Source organism: Erinaceus europaeus, chromosome 14, assembly GCF_950295315.1.
Source record: "Erinaceus europaeus chromosome 14, mEriEur2.1, whole genome shotgun sequence".
NCBI classification, from domain to species: domain Eukaryota; kingdom Metazoa; phylum Chordata; class Mammalia; order Eulipotyphla; family Erinaceidae; genus Erinaceus; species Erinaceus europaeus.
The window spans coordinates 44,391,708-44,408,718 of record NC_080175.1 but is presented as its reverse complement, the minus strand read 5'-3'; the positions used below and the strand labels follow the sequence as shown (position 1 = coordinate 44,408,718).

The following is a 17,011-nucleotide window of genomic DNA, read 5'->3' as shown; positions in this document are numbered from 1 at the left end:
AGCACTGAATACTAGAAATAACCCTAGAGGCAGAGAAATAAAATAAAATAAAATAAAATAAAATAAAATAAAAGCTAACTCACAGCACAGAAATACACAAGGCCCAGGCAAAACTAAATTAAAAAAAAAAATCAACAATCAGTTTAAGTGCATGTTACAATGCTCAAGGACCATTGTTTAAGCCACTGGTGGCCACCTGCAAGGGAAAAGTAGTGCTGTAGGTGTCTCTCTCATTCTATCTCACCTTCGTTCTAATTACTCTGTCCCTATCCAATCAGTACCAAATAAATAATTTTTTTAAAAAAAAGAATGAACAAGCAAAAGGTGAAAAAAAGAGCCCAAAAGGAACAAGTGTGTTTAAAAGTAAATAGTGACATCCCAGCAGTTTCTGGCTCATGAGGAGACACCTGATCAGGCAGGTCTGTCAGGGCCTCCAGATGACAGATTCGCCCTGCAGATCTACAAAAGAAAGGAAGGAAGGAGGGAAGGATGAGTAGAAGGAAGAAGGAAGAAATGGAACAGCCCCATATACACACATTCCAGGCAAGTCCTGCAGACATCATCATGTGTGTGTGTTCTGGGGCAGGGGGAGGGGCAAAGGGACCAGCCTGCCCTCCTGGATGCTGGAAGCTCTCCTAGAGGAGGCAGGACTCAGCACTTCCTCTTCCTGGTGGACTGAGGCTCATGGGAAATATGCAGATGAACACAGGGCATCATGGGAAATGGCCCTTTATATTCCCAGGTGGGCTCTGTACCATCCTTTCCCGGTGCCCACAGGAGGGAGGCGCCAGGCCTGTGAGGGACCTGGGTCTGAGGAGAGGAGCATCAAGAAGCTGAGGGCCAGAGTCCCCCCTACATGGCCTCAGGCCTGGGGCTCAGCTTGGGTCAAGGAGAGTCTGCCAGGTCTGTCAGGTCCTGTCAGTTCTGGGCAGTTTCTGCCAAGTTCTGTTCTGTTCTGTTCTGTTCTGTTCTGTTCTGTTCTGTTCTGTTCTGTTCACTGAGCTTCCCTTGGGTTCTCTCAAGTTTCTCAGGGTCCATAAGCTGTCAGATTCTTTTGGGTTCTGTCAGATTTCCCCAGGTTCTGTCAGGTTTAGACAGATTCTGTCAAGTTCTTTCAGTTTGGGTCAGGTTCTGTCAGGCTTGGACAGGCTCGGACAGGTTCTATCAGTTTTGGTCAGGTTCAGACAGGTTCTGTCAGATTTTGGCATGTCCTCTCAGTCTTGATCAGGCTATCGCAGGTTTACCCAGGTCCTATGAGGTTCTGTTAGTCTCCATCAGGATCTGTTAAATTCTCTCGGGTTCTGTGAAGTTCTATCAAGTAACATCAGGCTCTGTGAAGGCCTGTCAGGTGCCATCAGGTTCTCCAAGGTTCTCCCAGGTTTGTCAGGTTCTCTAATGTTCTGTCAGACCTGGTCAGGTCCTGGCAGGTTCCATCATGTCTTGTCAGATTCCTTCAGGTTCCTTCTTCAGATTCTGTCAAGTTCTGTTACATCCTGTAGGTTCTCTGCCAGGTCCCATGATATTCTGTCAGATTTTCTCAGGTTGTTAGACTCCCTCAAGTTCTCTCAGGTTTGGACAGATCCTGTCAGGTTTGGTCAGGTAACATCAGGTTCTATTTGGCTCCACCAGGTTCTGTCAAGTCACATCCTATTTTGTCAGGTACTATAAATTTCTCTCTGTCACGTTCTTTAAAGTCCCCTCAGATTTGATTAGATTGTGTCGTATTTTATCAGATTCTTTCAAGTTGCACCAGGCCCTCTCAGCTTCCTTCAGATTCTCTCATGTTCTGTCAGATTCTCCCAGTTTCTCTCAGGTTTGGACCTGTTCTATTAGGTTTTCTCAGTTTTGGTTGGGTTCTGTCAGATTCCCTCAGGTTTTGTTTGCCTCCGTCAGGTGTAATCAAGTAACATGAAGCTGTGTCAGGTTCTGTCAGATCCCTTTAGGTTCTGTCAGATTTGTCAGACCCTCTAATGTTCTACTAGATGTGGTCAGGTTCTGTCCTGTCCCATCAGATTCTCTCAGGTTCCGTCCTGTTTTGTCAGAATCTCTCAGGCTCTGTCAAGCTCTGTTGTGTCCTCTCAGGTTTCTTGGGTTCTAAAATATTCTGTCAGGAATATTCCCTCAGGTTGTTAGACTCCCCCAAGTTCTCTCAGACTTGGACTGTTTCTGTCAGGTTGGGTCAGTTTCTCTCAGGTAACAGCAGGTTTAACTGGATTCCGTCTGGCCATTGGGTTCTCTCAGTCTCTGTCAGGTTCTCCACATGCTGTCAGATTCTGTCCAGCAAGACTGACTAGGTGCTGGGGTCCCTGAGGGTGGGTGGGAGGACCCCGAGGTCGGGTGGGGAGGGGAGGGTGTTGTCTCCTGGTTCTTCAGCCATCATAGGCAGAGGTCAGGGGGTGCAGGTGTGAGTCACCTCCATGCAGCTGGCTGGTCCCTCCTGCCTGCTAGGGGGCAGCCTAACCTCATCTCCTTTCCCTTGCAGCACCTCAGAGAGTGAGTGCAGGAGCTGCAGACCTTTCCAGAAGCTTCCCAACCTCACAAGGGCTCCATAGAATTGTGCCCAACCGCCCTGCTCTTCTTCCTCTTCCTCCTTCTCTACCACCCCAAACCGCCCCCTCCTACCCCAGCACCAGAAACATCTCCCCCTCACCTCTCTCCTATCCCCACCCCCCACTTCAGCTCCTGACACCCCCTCCCATAGGTCAGACCCCTCCAGCTCCAGCTCCAGCTCCAGCTCCAGTTCCAGCTCCAGCTCCAGCTCCAGCCCAAGTGTTGTCACCCTCCAGAGCCATTCAGTGCCATGTGTCCCCCGGTGAGCCCGAGGCACACACAGGAGGGCATGTCCCAGCTACACGCGGCCTGGATGTACCAGCTGCAGCATGGTGACCAGCTGAGGCTGTGCTTTGCCTGCTTCCAGGCCGCCTTCCTGGACCTGCAGGACTTGCTGGAGTCAGAGGGCTGGGAGGATGAAGACTGGGACCCGGAGCCGGGGCCCTCTGAGCTGGGAGTGGCTGAGGATGGGGACGCAGAACAGCAGGACCCCGAGCAGGAGTCTGTGCCCACTGAGCTGGAGCCACAGGAGGTGGTGCCCCTGGGCCGGGGCCCTGAGGACGCTGACTGGATGCAGGGCCTGCCCTGGAGACTCTGGGGGTCTGGCTCCTGTGTGCACTGGCCCAGCCCCCCTCTGCCCTGGCAGGGTTTCATCAGGTCAGACCTGGTTCCGGGGGAGCCCATGGTGCTGGAGCTGGGTGCCAGCCAGGCCAGGGATCCCGCAGAGGCCAAGACCTGGCTGCTGGGCCTGCAGTTCTTCTCCCTGCTGGGCTGCTGTGAGGCCATGTACCTGCGCAAGATGAGGCCCTGCTGCGCCCTGGCCACCCCAGGCCCGGGCTGGAGGCTGCTGCTGGAGCCCGCGGAGATGTGTATCATGCAGCCCCTAGACGCCCCCCAGGAGCATGACCTGCAGCACTGGCAGCTCAGCCTCCTGGAGAGCCCCCCTGGGGGCCGCAGTGCAGAGCTGGTGCCTGCTGGCCCGGCCCTGCTCAAGAAGGGCTTCACCATCCTCTCTTACTCTCCCTGGGCCTGCGAGGAGGCGCAGGATAGGGACCTGGCAGCTGGGCCAGCGTCCAGCCCGGAATGGGACCCCAGGAGCCCTGAGTCCTGAGGCAGGGTGCCTAGTGGGCTTGGGAGCACTCTGGCCTGGGGGAGCTGCCTGCTTTCCAGCCCCTTGAAGAGGGCCCTAGCACTGAGGGACAGGGGTTCAAAAGGGTACTGTTGTGTGACTGCCCCAGCAAGGACTGGCAGTGACCCTGTGTGGCTGCAGGGGAGCATCTGGTGAGCAAGAGGGCCTCTGACCTGTGTGGGAAGAAAGAGGAACCTGTATTGACTGAGAAATGGGACAAGAGTGTTTCAAATATTGTATTTTTTTGTGCAGTTTGGTCATTTCATTCCATTTTCCAATTGTTCTAGTTTTAAATAAAGTATGAATTTTGTATCAAATCTTCCTCCATAATCTGTCATTGGCTTAGCCTTCCCATCTCATCACAGTCTAAGTTACCTTTATGCTGGCGGCAGGGGTGGGACACAAGACAGATAAGAGATCTAGGAAGCTTTGTGCATGGTGGGTGGAGGGGTTGGTCACAGTTGTTCATCCCTTTACTTACAAACAATATGTCTGCCAATGAGGAGCAGTGCTCAGGAGGCCCTGTGCTCCCTAAAACAATGGGTCCTCTGGGAAAGATCTGAGGTGAGAAAGACTTGGAACTTTCATGTGAATCTTGAAACAGAAAGTCAACATATCACAGAACCAAAATGCTGAGCTATCCTCCGCCCTGGGGAGGGTAGGCAAGACCTGGGTGCAGCCCCATGTGGGGGCACCCCTCTGAGAGGAAGGAGGTTCCACCACCATTATGGGGAGTGAAAGGCCTGTGAGGTCCCTGAACATTCATGGTCACAAAGAGGACAGTGGCAGGTGCCAGGTGCTAGAGATGAGTGTCCCATGGAGACCCAGTTTCTTTGGAATAATGAAAAGGTTTTTGGAGTGAATGGGATGGTGTGATGGTTTCAAAACTGTAAGAGTTTAGTGTCCTGGGCAGGCGTTTCCAGAGCTTGGCTGGCAACCTAGCAAGGTGACAGACAGGGCACTGAAGCTGTGTGTCTCAGAGGGGGAGAGGGAGTGTAGTGGGGTAGGGGAGGCAGATCCCTCTAAGAGACCCTTCAGGAAGCACCCCCACCCCGCAGGCAGCCCAGTTCTGAGGTTGAACTAGACCCAGTCCTCACATGGGCCCCCAGCTCAGTGGGCCAGGCCTCTGCACCATCACCACCCCAACTGCCTGAGTTATTAACACCCTGGGCAGGCAGTAAGCAGCAGGAGGCAGCACATTCCCAGCTGGCTGCTTTGCAGGTGGCTGACTACCAGAGCTTGGGTAGGCACCAGGGGTGCCCCAGGAGCCCTCACGCCCCTCCCATGAGCAGGGAGGAGCCACTGAAAGTCCCTGCTGCTTTTGGACTTGCCCTTTGTGGTGACAGCCGGCCCAGGAGTGAGACTAGGGCTCAGGGAACAGACCTGAGGTGCAGCAAGACACAGGTGAGCCTTACCCCTGGCCCCACCTTCTTGCAGCAGAGCCTGCTATGCCCTGAAGACTCCCCGGCAGTGGTGGGGGTGGGGGAGAGGGGCCGACTGGACTCAACCCTCCACAGGCTGAAGCACTGGGGGCTCCAGAGTAGGAGGCTGGGAGAGTGGAAGCACATCAGGTGCTTGTGCCCCAGACCACAGCCTCAGTTCCCAGATGCTCTCAGTAACCTTTCTTCTGGGGTGTCCCTCAGCTCAGTTTTGCCACAGACCTCTGAGGAACTGGGTTCTGTACCCAGAACAGTGAGATCTGGGCAGAAGTGTGACCTGCCTGGGCCCAGGGTTGGAGGGGAAAGTGAAGCAGGCAGTCCTGACTTATCTGCACCATCAATGTTGCCCTTGCAGAGAGAAGTATTTGGCTAGTGTCACCCCTGGTTGTGGGGGAGAGGGGGACCCTAGGCTTCCTCTCACCTTCCTGCATGTGAGACCTATTTCATGAACTGGGCCTTTTTATATTGAACAGTTCTGAGGGATCCACTATGTACCCCACCCCCAAACCAGGACTAATAACACAATATTGTTCTCTGATACCCACCCCCACCCTAGGTAATCACTCTTCTGACCTCCTAAGGGAATCACAGTGTCTGCTCTATGGAGTTTTTTGCCCTCAGACACTGTGAATGAGGGTCTATCCAAAATGTTGACTGACTGACAATTTTATATTCATTTTTTCTTATGAGTTTTTAACTTTTTTTTTTTCTCAGAGCACTGTTCAGTTCCGGCTTCTATTGGTACAGGGGATTGAGCCTAGGACCTGGGAATCTCAGGCATGAAAGTCTGTTTGCATAACCATCATGCTTATCTACCATCATGCTATCTACCCCACCCCCTAACCACACTTCTGTGGGCATTTGGGGGTGCTCACAATGCCTGTCTAAGTATCCAGCTTATCTTTTTATAAATTATTTATTTATTAGCATGAGAGAGAAAGAAGGAGAGAGTCAGAGCATCACTCTGGTACATGCATTGCAGCAATCAAACAGGGGACCTCATGCTTACTTTAAGTCCAACACTCTAGCCACTGTACCACTTCCTGGGCCACAGCTTTTAAGTTTCTTTCTTTCTTTCTTTCTTTCTTTCTTTCTTTCTTTCTTTCTTTCTTTCTTTCTTTCTTTCTTTACTTATTTATTTTACCAGAGCACTGTTCAGCTCTGGCTTATGGTGGTGGGGGGATTGAACCTGGGACTTCAAAGCTGCAGGCATGAGAGTCTGTTTGCATAACCATTGTGCTATCTACCCTCTGCCCAACTTTTAAGTTTCTAAGAGCTTTCACTTCCTCCCTTTTGTAGACATTTGCATCTGTTGCTCTCAGACCTGAAGGAATTCGCTAGGTGAGAAAAGTTCAGCTTTTCCTTGAAACAGCACATTACCCTCTATTTACGCCCCTGAGGCAGTGAGCCTGTCAGCCCCTATCAGTGCTGTTAATGGTGCTGTAGTGTGTGGCTGTCACTCCCACTTGCCATGACAGTACAGTTAAGCATTGATGCACGTGCTTCTGAGCCACTCGAGTGCTTGTCTTCAAGGCGTTCCTGTTTAAATCTGGCCTTTGCTTGTAACAAGGAGTTTGTGCTGTACTTCCTTCATGGCCTGGGCAACTCTTTATTGCCATCTATATCTGACCATCTCTCCCATGGGTTATACCTCTGCTCTCCCAGCCACAGCCTTAATTTTCAGGAAGCTGATGTGATTGGTCTTTATATATTTGACTTTTTATGCCTTAATGTTTATTTATTTATTGACCAGAGCACTGTTCAGCTATAGCTTATGGTGGTGGCTGGGCTGTGGAGCCCTGAGAATGAAAGTCTTCTGCAGAACCATTATGCTGTTTTCCTGGCCCCTGGCTGGTCATTTACTGCAAGTGTTGTTGGTCCTTTAGGAAAGGACACTGCCCACCCAAGGCCATGCAGACAGTTTCCCAATTCTTCCAGAATGGTTAACCTGATTTTTAAATATATATATATATATATCTTGTTTGTACCAAGCGGTGGTGGCACACCTGGCAGAGAACACATGTTACAATGCTCAGGGACCCAGGTTCAAGACCCTAGTACAAACTATTGTATTTTACCATTAATCCTCCAATAAAGAAAAAAAAAAACTCTAGTTCCCACCTGCAGAGGGTAAACTGATGTCTCTCTCTCCCTAACTCCCCATCCCCATTGATTTCTCTGCCTCTATCCAATTAATAAAATATAAAAATAAAATAAATAGGGGGTCGGGAAGTAGCGCAGTGGGTTAAGCACAGGCAGTGCAAAGTGCAAGGACTGGCTGAAGGATCCCAGTTCGAGCCCCTGGCTCCTCACTTGTAGGGGAGTCACTTCACAGGTGGTGAAGCAAGTCTGCAGGTATCTATCTTTCTCTCCCCCTCTCTGTCTTCCCCTCCTCTCTCCATTTCTCTGTCCTATCCAATGACAATGACATCAATAACAATGATAATAATAACCACAACAATGGTAAAGCAACCAGGGTAACAAAAGAGAAAAAATGACCTCCAGGAGCAGTGGATTCATGGTGCAGGCACCGAGCCCCGGCAATAACCCTAGAGGCAAATAATAATAATATATACATATTTTGTTTATTTTGGATAGAGATAGAGAGAAGTTGGAAGAGAAGGGGGAGAGAGAGACATGCAACACATCTGTCTCCCTGCAGGTAGGGACTGGGGGCTTAAACCCAGGTCCTTGTGCACTGCAATTCATGCACTCTACCAGATGCACCACCACCCAGCCCCTCAACCCGATCTGGTATAAGCAGTCCCCCCTGGAGTTGCTTGTATGTGGGCATGGTGGAGGGGAGAATACAGAGAGGACACAAGACTTGTATCCCCACTGGATAAACTGGGACAACAGGGCTCAATACCATTTTCCCAACATAAACTTTCAAATCAGAACTGAGCAAGACTTTTCTTTTTTCGCTGTCAAGAAGAAAAAACAAACTGGGAGGAAGAGGGTAACATGGTTTCTTCACAAATGAAAAAAGTGAGACCTAGGTGAGCAGGCCAATAGCCCTGTGGAAAAGTGAGACCTAGAGAGCACTCTGCCCATGTGCTGCCAACCTCTCAGGACTTCCCTGCTGTGCTCTAGCTTTCAGAGAAGATTAGAAACCCTCAGAGACCTTTGGACTAGCTCCACAGCTGGAGGGAGGGGACCCCTCCAGGGCACACACAGGGACAGCTGGGCCTGGTGGTTCTATATCCTCCAGATCTCTGGAAAGTGAAATCCTGGATGGTTCTAAACTGTCAGGCTCTCAGAATGTGGAGGGACTGGTGAACCCCATTCTCCAGTAGCCCCCTGAGCACTGAACTCATCATAGCCTCCTGGCAAAGGCAGGAGTGCCTGGCCCACATATTTACTGGGTGTCTTGTCCACAGGACCAGCTGGTGCCCACAGATGCCCTGGCTCATCTACATGCCTAGGACCTGGCAGCAGAGATGGCACTGAATCCAGAGCCGGTGGGTAGCATCCCCGAGGAGCTAGGCCTCATGGACAGCCCCAGTACACCCCCCAACAGCTCGTGGGCCAGCCCGACACAGCCCAGCACCCTGGAGGACCTGGTGGCTGTGGGCACCCTTGGGGCACTGCTCTCAGCCATGGGCCTAGTGGGTATGGTTGGCAACGTGTACACACTGGTGGCCACCTGCCGCTGCCCCCATGCTGCTGCCTCCTTGCGTGTCTATGTGGTCAGCCTGGCGCTGGCTGACCTGCTCTACCTGCTGGGCATCCCCTTCATTGTGGCCACCTATGTCACCAGGCAGTGGCACTTCGGCACGGCGGGCTGCCGTGTGCTCTTCAGCCTAGACTTCTTAACCATGCACGCCAGCATCTTTACACTGACCGTCATGAGTGGCGAGCGCTGTGCTGCCGTGCTGCGGCCACTGGACACCCTGCGCCGCTCCAAGAGCCACCAGAAGCGGCTGGCACTGGGCAGCTGGGTGCTGGCACTGCTGCTGGCATTGCCCATGATGTTGGCCATCCGGCTGGTGCGCCAGGGTCCCAAGCACCTCTGCCTGCCGTCGTGGGGCCCACATGCCCACCGCGCCTACCTCACACTGCTCTTCAGCACCAGCATCGTGGGGCCTGGTCTGGTCATTGCGCTGCTCTATGGCCGCCTAGCGTGGGCCTACTGGCACTCCCAGCAGGCATCCCTGGCCCGGCCACAGCGGCTGCCCAATCCACGGGTGCCGCGCCTCCTCTTGGGCATCGTGCTGCTCTTCTGGGCCTGCTTCCTGCCCTTCTGGCTGTGGCAGCTCCTGGCCCAATACAGGGGGGTCCTGCCGCTGGCCCCCCGATCCGCACGCATCGTGAACTACCTGACCACCTGTCTCACCTATGCTAACAGCTGCGTGAATCCCTTCCTCTACACACTGCTCACCCAGAATTTCCGGCAGCGCCGGCAGCATATCCCAGGGATCGGGGCCCCACGCCCCTGCCCATCCAGCCTGGGCCACTTGGTGTGCAGCTCCGGTCACTCCCAGTCCTCCAGCAGCCTGCTGGCCTTGAAGACCATCACACTGTCCCAGGCTGCCCCTGCTGGGGGCTGGGCCTGAGTAGGCACCTAGCCAGTGAGCTGGGGTGAGTAAAGTCCTCCAGGGAAGGTCTGTCTCTCTGGAGCCCACCCAGCCCTCCACAGCCCCGTGGACACTGCACTTCCTTAGTTACCTTCCAAAAAGTCCCCTGCTCGCATTACTCATTTCAGCCTCATCAACTGCCTTTTGTAATATACCCACAGGGCCTCCCCCATCTCCCCCTGTGACAGGACACAGCTGCCTGGATGAGCCCTCCCTCCTGGCAGGTCCTTGGTTCCTGAGACTTCTTGCAGCTCCCATAGGTCCCAACCAGTGACTTCTGCACTTGAAACAAACCCTGGGTTTTGTGGCCCACCCATCCCCATCCTGTGCTGGCAGTGGGCGGGCCCTCAGGAGGAGGAGGGGGGTCCACATCCAACAGGACCCTAGGGTGGAAGAAGAGGAGGCAACCCAGGGAGGCTGTGCCAGGCAGCTGCAGAGCCATGAACATAGGAGGACCAAAGGGGCACATTCTCAGTGGTGTGACTGAGCCAGAGGGAGGCTCAGGTGGGGACACCCTGCTGTGGGGGTGGGAGGCAGAACAAGGACAGAGCACCCAGCAGCCATGGCCACCCTGAATCAGAGCAGGGGAGACGTGGGAGGTGGGAGTGGGGTGGTTGGCAGGAGTCAGGGCACAGAGCTTGTTGGAGGGAAAGTCCTGGGCCGACCCACTGCACTGGGCTTATGGTACTGTGCTCCCCAAAGCCCCTTCAAGAGCTGGTCAGGAGGGAGAGTAAGAGGGGATGGGAGTCACTGCCCACAGAAGGCTGAATTTCAAGCACAAATACAGGAGGCAGGGGCCGGGTGGTGGCACACCTTGTTGAGTACACATGTTACAATGCACAAGGACCCAGGTTCAAGCCCCTAGTCCCCACCTGCAAGGGGAAGGCTTCACAAGTGGTGAAGCAGAGATACAGGAATCTTTCTGTCTCTCTCCCCCTCTCTTTTTATTATTAATTGGGTAGGGATAGCCAGAAATCAAGAGGGAAGGGGGTAATAGAGAGGGAGACAGACACTTGCAACACTGCTTCACTACTCACAAAGCTTTCCCACTGCAGGTGGAGACGAGGGGTTCAAACCCAGGTCCTTGCACATTGTAACATGGGCACTCAACCAGGTACACCACCACCTGGCACCTCTCTCCCTCTCTACTACTCCCTTCCCTCTCGATTTCTGGCTGTCTCTAGCCAATGAATAAATAAAGATAATAAAAATGTTTTTTTAAAAAAACAAATATAGGAGGCTAAGGGTTGGAGAGATAGCTCACTGGGTAGGGAACCTGTCTTGCCATCTACTCAGCCCAAGTTCAAGCTCCAGAACCAAATGGAGATGCCATGGCCCCAGAGGAAGCTCCAGTGTTGTCATATAGCTATCTATCTGAATGGGGGAAAAGGGGTTCCACTGAAATAATGTGAGAGACCCTAGCTATACACAGCAGGAGATGGAGACCTCACTTTCACCCCACAGCCACAGGCTCAGGTCTACTCAGAAATGGAATCCAGGCCTCCAACTGCCTCCACCACAGCAGCACCCCCGCAACCATGGTCCTCTCATGCTGATAATTCCCTCTAGCCCCCATTCCAGCATGGCCCCCCTGGCTGGTCCCCCTATATCCTTCACTCCAGTCCAACCCCCATCCAACCTGAGGCCACAGAGACACACTCAGTGTCTCTGAGCATCTGGAAAGTTAGGCAGGCACTCACACTCAAACACACACAGACATGTGCACATATGCTCTCACATGTTGGCACACTTACACATTGTGTGTACACATTGACACAGGTATTCATACCGCAGAACCACGGGAGACTCTAGCTCGCTCTACTGTGCTCAGCAGGCTTCCCTGGACCCCCCTTCCCCCAGCCCCTACCCCATACATTGCCCTGGACCCTGGCACTAGGGGCAGCTTGGTTACAGTCACAGGATGGGGACCACAAAGGCCATTCCTGGTTCAGGTTCCACAGCCTTCTGCCCACACACCCACCACAGTGCCCACTTCTGGCCTCACCAGGCCTCCCTCCTTACTCCAAAGCCAGGCTGGGTTGTCTGAAAGACACTCCCTGCTTTCTAGGGTCCCGACAGAACTTCAGACCTACCCCACCCCCAATACCCACACCCCACACTCTGAAACTGCTGAGGACCTGGGCAAATGTGGTGTGGTCTGGTCAGGGCGAGGGAATATCAGATGAGCAGGTGCTAGGAGGGAGAAGGACCTGGTAGAGGAGGGCCTGGCCTGGGGTAGGGGTAGGGAGAAGGAACTGGGCTTGGTGAGTGGACACTAGGGGTCTGGGGGAGGGCGGGAGGGCTGGATTAAGCAGTGACACATTCATGGAAGACAGTCTTTACTGGTGGTAACCAGCAACTGCAGACATCCTTCCACTACAAGGTGGTCCCAAAATAGAGGGGTGGAGGTGGGCAGGGATTGTTGGTATCTTCTAATTCTGCTTTTAAAAACCCCTTCTGTTTCATTTGGTTTAAATCCCCCCTGCTTAACACTGCATTCTATTTACATAACCACTGTATTCTATTTACATAACCACTGCTGTCTATTTACATAAATCACTTTTACGTTTACATAAAACACCACCTTCCCTCCAGGGCATTGGTGGTTTAGTGGTAGAATTCTCACCTGCTCCACCCCCTCTCCTTGTCACACCCTGATCCTCTCCTTGTCACACCCTGATCCTCTCCTTGTCACACCCTGATTTTCACCAGTCACTTTTCTCTCCACCCTCTCTGCGTCACATCCTGTTCACACCCTACTTGGGAAGTATATATAAAGACAACATTGTTCGTTTTAGTTAGTTGTTAGTTTAGTCTAGCTTGGTATAGATTGTGCTGCGTCCTGCATTAATAAAGAGATACTGCGTACAGCTCAACCATGAGTCCCTGGTTGTCTGTCTCCCGTCAGTGAAGCTCAGCCCAACAAGGGATAGTCATCTATACTTCAGGACAGAGAAATCTGTCCATCTACAATGCACCCTCCCCAGAGGTGGGGAGCGTGACCCTTGTCACTCTGAAGACTCCATTGTGACCATGTGTGTCCATGCTGGAGCCTGTTAGTGGCCCCTCTGCCAAGCTGGGAACAGGGTCTACTGAGAACACAAATGTGCATGTGACTGTCACTTTCTGGGCAGTGGTGCCCTGGGACCATACGGCAGGTGCGACTGTCCCATGATGTCACCTCGCAAGCCCTACTCCATGCCCCTGCCCACACAGGGTACTCACAGTCTTCTAAGAAGAGCAGCTGCCTAAAGCATGTGGGTTGACATCAGTGCTGGGACCCCTCAGAGTCACACATGGGATGGGACCAGCCAAAGTTGGGGCCAGGACCTCGCTGCCCACACTTGACCACTGGCACTGCAGTGTCCCACCCTCAGAGCTAGGTACATGCGTGGCTTCTCCAGAGGCCAGCCCAACCTTCTAACGTCTACATTGATGCCTTCCATGAGCAAGAGTGGCCGGGGTGTCATCACAGCCAGGCCTATCATCACTGTGGGTCTTGGCAGGTGGCCTTGAATTTGGCTCATCTCAATTCCTTTTGTCCAGGTCACTCTTCCTAGGGAAGAAGACTAGATAGATCCTCCCCACAGATGCTAGGTCAGTGCCCTGTTCAGAGAGTGGAGGCAGTGGTCAACAGAGTCAGTCCAGAGGGCAAGAGCTCCCCAGGCCTGGTCTCAGGACCATTCAGGGGTACCCCAGAGAGTAGCCAGGAACAAGAGCAACCTCCCCAGGCCATGCAGAACCTGGGGGCTGGTCTGCCTGGGTCTGAACACTGTCCAGGATACATCTATGTGAGCAAGCAGGTGAATAATGGTTCTGCAAAGAGACTCTCAAACCTGAGGTTCCAATGTCTGAGGTTCAATCCTCCACACCACCGTAAGCCAGAATGGAGCAGTACTCTGGGAAAAATAAATAAATGAATAATTAAACAAAGTGTGTGTGTGTGTGTGTGTGTGTGTGTCTATGAATCTGTGTGGTGGGTCTGGTGTGTACATTTGACTAGACCATTTCTATCTCCCAAACACCATGTCTGACTTTTAATAAGAAAAAAACAGGGCTGGGGATATAGTATAATGGTTATGCAAATGCCTTTCATGCCTGAGGCTCTGAGGTCCTAGTTCAATCCCCAGTACTACCATAAACCAGAGCTGAGCAGTGCTCTGGTCTCTCTCTGTGTACATTCCTCTCTGTACCTGTCTCTCAATAAAATAAATATATTTTTAAAAGAAGGAACAGAAGAAGGAGGAGGAAAATGTTAAGTTGCTCAGGGCTGAGAAGATGGTATAATGGTGGTTCTGCAAAACACCTTTGTGCCTGCGTTTCTGAAGTTCCAGGTTCAATCCCCAGCACCACCATAAACCAGAGCTGTGCAGTACTGGTTAAAATAAAGTGTGTGTGTGGGGGGCGGCAGTAGCACAGTGGGTTAAGTGCACATGGCACAAAGTGCACTGACTGGCATATGGATCCTGGTTCAAGCCCCAGCTCACCACCTGCAGGGGAGTCGCTTCACAGGCAGTGAAGCAGGTCTGCAGGTGTCTATCTTTCTCTCCCCCTCCTTGTCTTCTCTTCCTCTCTCCATTTCTCTCTGTCCTATCCAACAACAATGACAGCAATAACAATAATAATAACAACAACAATAAACAAGGGCAATAGGGAAAAAGAAGGAGGAGAAGTAGTAGTAGAAGAGAAGAGAAAGGAAGGAAGGATGGATTTTTTTGGGGGGAGCAGGTGGTGGCACACCTGGTTAAGTGCACACGTTACAGTGCACAAGGTCCCAGGTTCAAGCCCCTGGTCCCCACTTGCAGGCAGGAAGTTTCATGAGTGGTGAAGCAGGGCAGCAGGTGTCTCCCTGTCTTTCTTGCTATCTCCCCTTCCCTCTCTATTTCTGGCTGTCTCTATCCAATAAATAGATAAATATAACTTAAAAAAAAATTTTTTTTTGACAGGCCAACACTTCAGTTTACTAGAAAGCTGAGGCAAGCCACGGCAGGCAGAGGGTCTTTAGGAGGCCAAGTCGGAGGCTTCTAAGCTGTCCTTGACATCAGTGCTATCTGTGGCTTCACTGACCTCACTAAGGTCTTTGCTGTCCCCACCACTATCCTCAGTGGCCAGAGCCTTCTCGCGGCAGGCGTCTCCCAAGCCTGGGAGCATATTGCCCTTGCTCTCCACCTTGTTCTTGATGGAGCTCAGCACCCTTTTCCTTCAGCTCCAAGTGCTGCCAGCCATCTGGGTGAGGTTCCCGGTTCATGGCATAGGTGTCCTCTTCATCTGCATAGTACTTGGGCTCAACCTCGCTGATCTGGAAGTTGAGGGTATTGGAGTAGAGGTGTAGGGCAGCCTGGTTGCTCTTCCGGACGTGCAAGGACACGTATTTAGTGTTGGAAGTTTTCGAACATGGCACAAGAGGCCTGGTCCATCAGCTTCTGAGCCAAGCCAAGGCGCCTGTAGGAACGCTTCACAGCCAGGGAGGTGATGTATCCGTGCAGCACGTCCTCTGGGTCCTCTTCCATTTTGGCCAGGACGTACCCACGATCTTCCTGTTCTCATCCTCAGTGATGTAGGAGAGCTGAGGCCATGAGAAGCCGTGGTAGAAATAGTACTTCGTCTGGCAGTTCTCGGGCAGGCACAGCAGGTTGCAGTGCTGCATGTTCATCAGGTCCTCAGGCCTCGAGTTGCAGATGTTCAGGGCGGCGGCTGGACAGCAGAGCGACTAGGCGTTGTGTGGGGCAAGAATTTTTTTAAGCTGTTCAAACATCTGAGACCTCCATTGCTGCCCCAAATGAGCCAGACCAGGCTGGTGTGTACTGTGCTCCCAAGTCCTCATTGCCTGAGTGCATGCCAGGTGGCACCATCTGCCTGACCTTCCCTTTCTGCCTGATCTTTCTATGGGAGTTGAGCACCTACATCCAGTAGGCACCACCTGGCCCACACGTGTGCCAAGGACACCCCTGGCTTGCTGTCCTGACCCGACTCCTTCATTTCCCAAGAAAGCTCCCAGCTTACCCTGGCTCCTGGAGTTCCCTCACCACTATGCTGAAGAGGGAGCGTGTATGCTCACAAACCACCAAGTTGGGCATCCATAAGCCTCAGGGAGACGCGCCAGGATGGCTTTTTCCACTGAGTTCCAGATGATGATGATGTCTGTGCAGGACGGAGGCTGCTCACAGCCAATAGCCAAGGCTCCTGGCCAGTGGGGAGGGGGTTGCTCTGGGTCAGCCCAGGTGTGGGGGAGCTTCCAGGGTGGGCCGGCAGGCTGGATGGCTACATCCTGCCACTTCTGCCCACCTGGAACCGCAGAACCCAGGCCATGGGGCTAGGGACTGTGTCCCCCTCAGGTGGGTATTTCTAGTCCCCACAGCTCCTGTGAACCCACTAAGGACCATCAGTAAATTCTGAGGCCACTGCATAGACTATATGTGGGGGCTGTACCCTGAGAACCTGCCCCCCAACCTTCTCCTTCTTGGCCTCCAGCCATCTACCACATGATTGAAAACCCAGACCTGTGTCTCACCCCAAAACTATGTATCAGCAGGAAGTGACTCAGGGCCTTATCCAGTGCTCTGGCTGGTAGGGTTGCCATGCACCAAGGCTTCTGCCAGACCACCAGGAGCTGGACAGGGCCAGGAGGAGGGTGTTGTTAAAATTTGGAGGCTCTAGCTGGCCGGGCTAGCTTCACGGGCGGGTAACAGAGACTCAAGGACACATGGCTGGGCAGGGAAGCTGTATTTCTTTATTCAGGAACAACGATTTATAAACTAAAGCAAACTAATCACCAAACAAAACTCTCCTGCCTCCTTCTCACATGGTGGCGCCAAGAACTCTGTTGCCTCTTTCCCCGTGGTGGTGCCAAGCACTCTCGAACTCTGGAACTCTGGAACTCTCTCGGGGTTCCTTGGGGTGGGGACAAGCGGGCCCGCAAAAACTAGCAGCACTGAACCAATTTTCTTGGCAGGGGGAGAGCATACAACAATTCTCCCTTTTCTTTTTAACTAAATGACCACAGTATCAGGGGTGTGGGGTGAACAGAAACCTATATCATACAGGCATTTTTTTAAAAAGAAACTGGCACAAACATGGAGAAACATGTAAGCAAGTAACAAGAACCAGTGTGCTGCCAAGGGAAGGCCTGAGGGGGCCATTTTTTTTGCCTCTGTGGGCAAAACTTTATCAGCTTAAAAAAATTTCTTGCCTCTGGGGGGCATACTTGCCTCAACAGGCATTTGTATGGGGGTGGGGAATGGCCTAGAGTCCCAAAGGCAGCTGGCTGCAATTTACTTACTATGAAACAAAACTTGTTATTAGCATAACCACAGCAC

General features: G+C 52.5%; 3 protein-coding genes and 1 pseudogene across 4 annotated transcripts in view; 2 read left to right on the top strand and 2 right to left on the bottom strand.

The window, feature by feature from the left end:
- Positions 1–2,657: 2,657 nt before the first annotated feature.
- On the top strand, positions 2,658–3,880 carry TEX19 (testis expressed 19). The gene has a single exon (XM_007524500.2). The coding sequence runs from the start codon at positions 2,801–2,803 to the stop codon at positions 3,659–3,661; it is 861 nt and encodes a 286-aa protein (XP_007524562.2). The 5' UTR covers positions 2,658–2,800; the 3' UTR covers positions 3,662–3,880.
- Positions 3,881–8,520: 4,640 nt separating this feature from the next.
- Positions 8,521–9,747, top strand: UTS2R (urotensin 2 receptor). The gene has a single exon (XM_007524499.3). The coding sequence runs from the start codon at positions 8,559–8,561 to the stop codon at positions 9,672–9,674; it is 1,116 nt and encodes a 371-aa protein (XP_007524561.1). The 5' UTR covers positions 8,521–8,558; the 3' UTR covers positions 9,675–9,747.
- A 3,483-nt stretch (positions 9,748–13,230) lies between these two features.
- Positions 13,231–17,011, bottom strand: part of OGFOD3 (2-oxoglutarate and iron dependent oxygenase domain containing 3) — a 29,285-nt gene continuing 25,504 nt past the window's right edge. The window contains exons 9-11 of one of the 2 annotated variants that reach the window (XR_009544716.1): positions 15,699–15,836; positions 13,532–13,594; positions 13,231–13,301 (exon numbers count right to left, since the gene is read on the bottom strand). Coding sequence is in view for 1 of the 2 variants with exons in the window: in XM_060171700.1 (XP_060027683.1) it covers positions 15,724–15,836 (113 nt within the window). In the remaining variant the exon portion in view is untranslated. Of the gene's footprint in view, positions 13,302–13,508; positions 13,595–15,698; positions 15,837–17,011 lie in introns of those variants that run through there. The other variant, XM_060171700.1, reaches the window with a different exon arrangement.
- On the bottom strand, positions 13,531–15,674 carry LOC103114772 (N-alpha-acetyltransferase 10-like; annotated as a pseudogene).

Coding starts and splice junctions, on each gene's coding strand:
- TEX19 (XM_007524500.2), top strand. CDS start 2,801: ATGTGTCCCCCGGTGAGCCCGAGGCACACACAGGAGGGCATGTCCCAG.
- UTS2R (XM_007524499.3), top strand. CDS start 8,559: ATGGCACTGAATCCAGAGCCGGTGGGTAGCATCCCCGAGGAGCTAGGC.